Source organism: Vigna radiata, chromosome 7 (assembly GCF_000741045.1).
Source record: "Vigna radiata var. radiata cultivar VC1973A chromosome 7, Vradiata_ver6, whole genome shotgun sequence".
Lineage (NCBI taxonomy): Eukaryota > Viridiplantae > Streptophyta > Magnoliopsida > Fabales > Fabaceae > Vigna > Vigna radiata.
This window is the reverse complement of record NC_028357.1, coordinates 44,019,717-44,028,511: the sequence shown is the minus strand read 5'-3', so window position 1 is coordinate 44,028,511 and position 8,795 is coordinate 44,019,717. Positions and strand designations below refer to the sequence as shown.

Genomic DNA, 8,795 nt, shown 5'->3' with positions numbered 1-8,795 from the left:
TATATATATATATATATGAGTCGTGCTTTTCTTTTCGTTGTATCTCAAAAACAAACAAAGCATAATATTGGAATTTTGTGACTCAAACAGCATTTGGTTGAAAGAATCAAAACCGTTAAATAAAAATATATTCATATTCTATTTTTTAGGAAGATTTTAGGTATTATTTAAATTAATTAGTTTAGCATATATTTTTTAAAAGTCAGTTACAAATTATATAGTATAAATATATATGCTTATGTTCAATAAAAGATAACAGTTTCCCATTTATTGTTTTGTCTCTTGTGCGTTAAAACCAACACATAAGGATAGATGTATCATATGCTATTACAGACTAATTTAGTTATATATTACAATATACAAAGAGAAAACACTACACAGTAAGAACACAATATATGAAAATATTCGTTTACCACCATTGTTAATTAATTGAGTCTAGTGTTGGCATGCTTATATCTATTGCTAGTAAGCTTGCATTGCTAATTATTGGTTTCTTAGTTTGTAGATTTTGTTTGCATATTTTGTCTTTTGTCTGTGGTAAATGGTTAAATATGCAGATTCGAATTACAGATTACACATTCCCTTTGTGGTGGTCTTCTCGGTGATTCAGTAAATTCGCTAACCATTTTCTGGCAATATTGTTTTTTAATGAAAAAGTGACATAGCTGTCATCGTGGAAAATATAAATCAAGATTCCTCGTGCCTTAACACGCAGAAAATTATTGAGTTTATGAACACAAGACAAAAAGCTCATCATTCTCAAGGGCTGTGAAAGACTAAAAGAGACATCTGCACAGCATTGGATTTTTTAAGATTTCGTAATTATAGTAATAGTGTTTTGTTGTTCGTCCGTTTGTATAAAATACTCCAGCAAGGACGCATGAAAAACGAAAGTCTAACGTTTGTGATGATGATGTGTGAAATTGTTTTGTTCATGCATGAATTTCTCTACCCATCAACTTCTTGGTTACTAGAAAAAAGGAGTCAAAAAGATTTTGCGTAAGATTGAAATAAAAATGGAGCAGAAAGAGACATGAAACATCCATCACAATTATCACTTTCAGAGAGGAAGCAGAACCCCACCACTGCTGGTGGAATCAAAAACGAAGCACACATATCTATCAGAATGAATAGTCCTGCTCCCGCGGTGACAAAAAAAAGCACGCCACTGTTCTATCACTGTCATCCATCACAAGTAGGACTCATCATTCAGTTCAAACTCTAGCTAAACTACAGAATGCGTGCATGGAAGTATGTAACTGTAATCAGAATGAGACTGTGTCAAAGTGCATGTTATCTATCATCATCACCTGCTGCCACTGGCTTAATAAAAGATATTTCTAATCACCAATCTTTTTAACTGTACAAAAAATTGTACTCCAATTTGTTAAGGCCTCCCTCCAGAAGCCACATACAACATGATTAGTTAGGTACTAAGTTGATTTAATTCAACTAGTTATGCTTCCCGTTTCAGGGTTTCATGAGATGGGTACACAAGCTCTCCTCCATCACGACTCAATCTAAGGCCTAAGTAGTATGACTTTGGTCTACCAGATGATCTCTATCAGCCAGTTGAGTCGTCATCGATCACTCTGACGATAAACTCAAATTATCGATGGCAATGGACAGATCAGATTCCATCACATGATCACACTGCTTTTGTTGGGAATCATCTTTGGTGACATTCTCTTCCTTCCCTTCTGCAGCAGCCATACAATCTTGGAATCTGAAGCAACTGATGAGGTGGTCATTTGTTAACCCCACAACCTGCATGAAGGAGTATATGACCGTGGGACCCACACCTCGGAAACCTCTTCTCACAAGGTCTTTGCTGATAACATCAGCTTTTGGTGTTTTTACAGGAACCTGTCGAGGATATCGGAATCTGCCAATTATAGGCTTGTAGTTTACAAAACTCCAAATATACTTGTCAAATGACCCGAATTCTTCTATTACCTGGCATCAGTAAAACCTGCAAAAAGTTAGTTGCAATGATAATCATAACCATGGTGCAAATTGTGCAAAATGTAATTATGACAGTTTAGTGAAAAATAAAGCATTGTAGCGTTTTATGTTTAGAAAAGCATCAAGACTGATAGGTGAATAGGGACATACCAGCTAAGCATGCTGGCTGGTTAAAGAATAAAAATAATTAGGTTGCATATCATTGTTGTAAATTAGAATAAAAGCAGATCAGGCTGTACAGCGGATTAATATCATGGTTTGTCCCATATGGGTCATAGAAATTGAATAAGGGTGAGGACCACACAACCTTTATTACCTAACCTACCTGATCAACTGATCATTAAACACCAATTTAAGGCATTCAGTGTATCAATGCACGGGGAAATGGGATGAAAAAATAAAGTCTTTCAATTAATCTTGCAGAAAATTTTAAGACATCTCCTCGGGTAATTACATGAGTTAGGAAAACTGTACTGAATTACAGAAAGGAAAATTGTTTAAAAATAAAACAAAAAGTTTTTAATTATTAAAATGGAATTAAATTATTCAGCTTGCGCGGTTGTTATGGATATGGCCTTTAAGTGTAATACTCTCGAAAAATAAATCAGCAAGGATGATCACTTTTATACTTTACCAATTAAATACCTTCTGTTTTCTTTTTAAAAAATTATTAAACTTCATTTACGCTTTAGGAATTTATCCCAAAGATCAATTGCAGAAAATAAAGAAAGATTTAAATTAAAAAACGCTTTCACGCTTGAGAAATATGAAGTAGCTGATTATATTCCTGACTAGAATGCCTAATAAGGATAAACATGCAGACCCCAATACTCCTCTATTTCGTTGATCATAAATAAGGAAGTACGAAGTATCACCTAGATCACTTGCTCCCTGGACATGTTATTAAATCCAGAGACACCTAATATAGAATGAGAATGATTTTAGGTTATGACGGTGCCATAAACACCAAGGGTTTAATCTTGTCTTTGAATGGTCCAGCAATCAACAAGTAATCATGATCCAACCCAAGAGTTTGCACGTTCCATAATGAAGGGTTCAAAAGTCATGAGAAGAATAGCATACCTTTGATATTTGACGTGCATTCTCAATTATGGCACGCAGTTTAAGGTCAGAAAGTAAAGAGCTTGCAGCGGTTCCTGGTGCCATTATCTTCTTATCATTAAATTTTGAGACAGCAACTGGATCAAAATCCGCAAAAACTTCCCTGCAAAGAACTTTGTTAACAAAAATAATGTAAAAAGTCAAAGAGAAAATAACGGGCTACAACTGATCTAGCAGCTAAGTACATGTTTGAGGCCAAGAATGAATAATAATTTTAAAAATTATATAAATTAAGAACATCTACAAAGGCAATACCTAAAGATGTGCCTTTGGCTTAGAATAGCTGGCCAAGTGAGTTCTGACAGAGCACTCGAGAGAACAAGAAGCTCAAATAGTTTCCTGCACAAGATAAGGAGCGTCAAGAAAAACATAATACAAGAAGGCGTATTCCTTTTCCGGCCAATATCACAAGATTACTTTCTGAGGATCACATCACGTACTTGTCATCATGCACTGGAACTCCCCATTCTTCATCGTGGAAGGTAGCGTAACATGGTTCTAATATGAATGAGTAAACTTGGTCAGGAAACAACTTTGAAAAAGGCTATGTAGTTCAGAACTTAAAACTCAAAACAATAATTATAAAGGAATTTACAAGAAAGGTAGAGCTTCTGTCCATTAGACTCTACTGCTGTCAAGCTAAATCAGGCTCATATAATGCATTCACTCAAGATTCCCAATTTTCTCTTTAATGGCAGAAAATTTTCAAACCAAAATCTGAAAAAAAAAAAAAAAAAAATCCGTTGCATGCTATATTACACCTTCAGCTACAAACGCATGCATGTTGTATTATATTTCAAGCAAATGAAGACAACTCGAATATCTAAGTTGATAAACCCGACTTCACTCTCGTTTCACAATAATTCATATCCTAAAGAATACACTGGCATACAAATGGAATTACACACTCCATTTTCAAGAACTGAAGTTCATCCTGTAACCGAGTGAGAATCACACAATTCACGCTACATCAACATGAGCTCCAATAAGACCAGACAACAGAAACTATCTGTCGAAAAGCCTATGGTACAATCAATTTATCGTCACAGCATAACAAGTCTTCATACTGTAAATTTGGAGGGAGTGAAAGAAGATGGAGAGGAATACGAACCAGTATTAGGAGTGATCCAAGCGCACCTCTTCTTCGATTGAGACCCATGAGGAGGAGACTCCAACACACCATCAGAAGCAACACTCCTAGGCTTCGAAACAGAGCGCTTCCTTGTGCACCCCAAGCTAGTAGACCGAGTCAGTCTTCCAGTAGAAGCACGGCTACGAAACGAGTCAGTAGATGCATCAGACGAACATGAAGCATTGAGAGACAAATTACTGTACAGTAACTGCTCGTGCCGGCGCAGAACACTCGCAGAATGTGACTGTGGAGAAGTAAGAACCGTAGACACTTCCTGGGATTTCTTCTCTTTGGCCTCATTGTGCAATTTCTCAGCTTTCCTCAGTGGCTTTGAAGCTGGCTTCCGGGAACTCCATGACCCTGCCTTGTTCCCACCCGGTCCAAACACAGGCCTTGCAGCCTCCGAGTCACCAACATTCACAGACCTCAATCTGGGACCTGACATTCACACAATTTTTTTCTTCAATTCACCACTCACCCCTTCAGATGACTCTTTAAGCTCTAACTATCAACTTGTGGAAGCTTAAGACGCAACAGAAGAGGCATGAGCATGTGAAACTTTCATCAAACACCTGGCATACAGTAACGAGGGTTTCTAAACAGATCTCAGAATTTCACCCCAAATATGCAGTGAACTGGGTATCACTTAAATCACATTCAAAACCCGCAATTTGACAGACATTGAGACACGAAACTGCTTTACTCTCTGACCAGATTCCGAAATCAGCTCAAAACCCAGAAAGGTTGAAGCCGGTGACCTAAGCTGCAGACACAACAGGATCAAGGTGTTGACCCTTTTGAGCAGAGCTAGGGTTTAAGCCGAGTTGCACCGTGCAGTGGTGTTGGTTTGGGAAATGAGGCTAAGAGAGTCTTCACAGGTTGAAATTCCATTCTGCATTGCAGAGAAGGAGGCTGCTCCCAGCACTACAACCTCGCTTACACGCATTCCTCGGCAAAGTTTATGTTTTTTTCAATTTTCTTTTCTTTCCCAGAGAAAAGCAAGGAAATTTTCCAGGAAAAGGGGCGAGCTTTGGGAGTAAGAATAACAGAAATGATAAAGATTGGAGAGAGAGAAAGAGGGTCGATGAAGACAAAGGAAGATACAAAAAAAAATGTGAGAGATGAGATGAGAGGAAGGAAGAGAATAGGAAGAGTGAGGAAGAACAAAGCCTCTTGAGTTTAGTGAATGAGTGACGCAACGTCAGTAACCATCCTTTTCCTTTAATATAATACACCTTCATCGTAATCACAATAAAAATAACTTAATTAAAATTTTTTAATATGTAAATTATAAAAAAATCTTAAAATTTATTTTATTCTATAATTAGAAGGAGAGAAAAATATTATTTAAAAGAAGTTTGGTATGAATAATTAAAAGCTGTATCTTATTCTTTGAAATAGATTCATTGACTTCAACTAATTAGGCTATCATTCTTTCTTAATATTGCACATAGAAGAGTGGTGGTTATAGGAAAGATTTTGAATAAATGCGATAGGACATGCCTAGTTTTTATTATGTATAAACAGCGTGTTAGAATAATTATTATGTTAATAATTCAAGTATTAGTTTAAATTATATAGATATAAATAATAAAAAAATGTATATTTATTATTTTAAAGTTTTAGGTTGAAAATAGTTTTAATTTTTTATATGAATTAGGTTTGGGTTATATTTTTGTCAGTTTTCTTAAATGAATTCATAAATAGTAACATAATAGTTGTTTTAGACTTAGACTATTGTAATAATATCATCACCAGAACACTAATGTTATTATAAGCAACATCATAGAAACAATAATGTAGATAAAGGTTATCGCGAATTTTTTAACTTGAGGAAAAATGTACCAATATTTAAAAAGGACTATTACATTTAAAAAGGAAATTGTTGAGAAATAAAACTTAAGTATAAGTTAAATAAAAAACAATTTGAGTATTACGAAAAAAAAAATCATAAATTTATTATTCTAAAGTTTACTGTTGAAAATGATGTTAGTCTCTTATTTATATTAAATTCATATAAAATTTATATAATCTATCCTTGATGAATATTTCTTTATAAAAGAAACGGTAAAATTTAAAATAAGTTAGTTCAATTTATTTTATTTTTTTAAGACAAAAAAATTTGTCATCTTACTCCATTTACTTTTTTTATAATGTTTTATTCTTTTAATTTGTTTTACATATTTATTTCAATATAATAAAAATGGTTTGACTTAATTACTTTTTAATAATAATACAAAAAGAAAGATAATTTTTCTTCTCAAACATTATTGTAAAAATAATAATTGAAGATTATGATATTAACATACATAAAGAATTGGTGATAGTAGATTATTAGTCTACCAACCTTAAATCGAACTTAAATCTCGTTTGACTCGTTTAAAAAATTAAATTTGATTTTAAGACCTTATTTACTTTAGTGGATTTGAGGGAGAGTAATTGAGAGAAATTGATGATAAATTTTTTGCTATTTATTTGAATAGATTTGGAGGTAAGTGAGAATGAATTTGAAAGTAAATTTTTTTAATCTGTCATATAAATTAAATCCTACACTAATTCTCACAAATTTTACTTCCAAATCTACTCTCACTCACCTCTAAATCTATTCAAATAAACAACAAAAAAAATTATATTCAAATCCCCTCAATTACTCTCTCCCAAATCCACTCAAGTGAACAAGGCCTAAAAGATAAAACAATGAGAATTTCACTATTTGAAATGATTGTGATTTTAGTTCGTTAAAAGATATATTTAATTAACTAAAATATTATCTTTTGAAAACTTATGAAATTTAAGAATATTTTTAATCAATTAAAACATACATAAACATTTTAATCGCTGCTCACTATATTTTTATATATATCAGTTATCAAATATAATCAAAACTCAAATGATAAAGAGAAGATTAAAGATAAAAATTAGAAGCTAAATAAATACTATATTAAGTACAACATTTATCATTAAATTCAAATAGTTAAAAACATGAGATGAATAATTGAATATTCATTCTTACCATAAATTTCTCTCACATCATATCACTGAGTCAACTCGAGGCCCAACCCAACTCACCAACAAACACCAACATCTATCCTATATGGGTACAACTTAATAAATATATTGATATTTCTAATAACTCTTTAATTAATTGTTGACTATTCAATGCATTTTTTCATTCATAAATGAAGTTCTGTAGTTGGTATGTCAATATTTTCACTTTAATTGAAATTGAAGTTAAAGTATTAAAGTAGGTTCTTCCTTTCATTTCATCTTTATAAATGTAATTCTCTGAATGGATAGGTTTTACCATTTTTCACGTTTCTACCTTTTTTTTTCATGCACTTGTGTTTTTTATTAAAAAAGTATTGTTTTAATATAAATGAGTTAACATATTTACTTATCAATTCGTAGCCAGTTAAGTAAAATCAAAGTGAATATTAAAATGTTACATAAAATAAGACGTTATAAAAAATTAATAAAATAAAACAAAATATTTAAAAATATACATATACATTTATCTAAACGAAATAATCATAATAATAAATCAACCCTTATATAATTGTTTTTCGTCTAGAGTTGCATCAATATCTATCTCTCATTATTTCACACAAAAAAAATCATAAAAAAGAAAAACAAAAATACATAGAAAACACCACAAGAATACAAGAGGATAAGCTAGTGCCTAAGTTTTCATTAAACAAACACAAACGTATAATAATACATCACTCTTTCATAAAAATAATCATATCACATTTAAATACTCAGATTCAATTATCTGGATAAGTACTTTTGAGTCAGACTAATGAAGTCATGCACTTGTGGTGATAAAAAAAAAAATGTTGTTATACTAAGGTGTTCTATCAAGCTGACACATACAAAGTTAGTCCTTATCACGGTCATAAGAACCTTGTAGTCATCCTTATGATTACGGATGACAAAAATATTTGTGTTCACGTGTATTCGCTGATAAAATCCACGATAGAGAATTGATATTTACGAGTATATATTATCTGAAAATAGAGGGTAACAAATATTTTAATACTCATCTATAAATGGATTGAGTGTGAGTATTATACTATCCATAACGCGAGGATTCAATGCCCGCAAAAAAATATATTTTATTAAGTTAAATTTAATTGAAATTAAAATTAATTTATATTTTTATATTAATTTTTAATTTATATCGTATTTTATAATTTTATTTAAAATTTATTTTAAAAATTTATAGAATATATTTTTTTAAATATTCATGGATAGTTTGAGTTTTAAAATACCTGTATATTATATATATATATATATATATATATATATATATATATATATATATATATATTAATATAATATGACTTTTTTTTTTTTTATGTTTCAAGTTAAACTCATTTGTTATTTTATTTAAAGTAATAAACTATAAACTTAATTTTAAATAAAAGAACTATAAAAATTAAATATTTTCATTGAAAAGTAAGCAATTTAATTATTATATTTAAGAATATCTAAACGAATACTCTTCTGTATAGGTTTTCCAAGTCAAAATTGTTGTGATTCGAGTGTAGATAAAAAAAAAAAAGGGTTTAGGTTT

General features: G+C 31.3%; 1 protein-coding gene across 1 annotated transcript; it reads right to left on the bottom strand.

Annotated features, from left to right (window-relative positions):
- Positions 1 to 1,281: 1,281 nt before the first annotated feature.
- LOC106769571 (probable GMP synthase [glutamine-hydrolyzing]) lies at positions 1,282 to 5,423 on the bottom strand. Its single transcript, XM_014655242.2, has 5 exons — positions 4,199 to 5,423; positions 3,528 to 3,585; positions 3,343 to 3,426; positions 3,049 to 3,190; positions 1,282 to 1,956 (listed from the first exon to the last, which is right to left on the bottom strand). Exons 1-5 carry the CDS (start codon positions 4,662 to 4,664, stop codon positions 1,588 to 1,590), a joined length of 1,119 nt encoding a protein of 372 aa, XP_014510728.1. The 5' UTR covers positions 4,665 to 5,423; the 3' UTR covers positions 1,282 to 1,587.
- Between the last annotated feature and the right edge of the window lie 3,372 nt (positions 5,424 to 8,795).

Excerpts from the sequence above, each read along its gene's own strand:
- LOC106769571 (XM_014655242.2), bottom strand. The coding sequence starts at position 4,664 with ATGTCAGGTCCCAGATTGAGGTCTGTGAATGTTGGTGACTCGGAGGCT. Across the intron at positions 3,586-4,198 it reads TTGGATCACTCCTAATACTG|AACCATGTTACGCTACCTTC; the intron begins GTTCGTATTCCT and ends CATTCATATTAG. Across the intron at positions 3,191-3,342 it reads AGCCAAAGGCACATCTTTAG|GGAAGTTTTTGCGGATTTTG; the intron begins GTATTGCCTTTG and ends AGTTCTTTGCAG.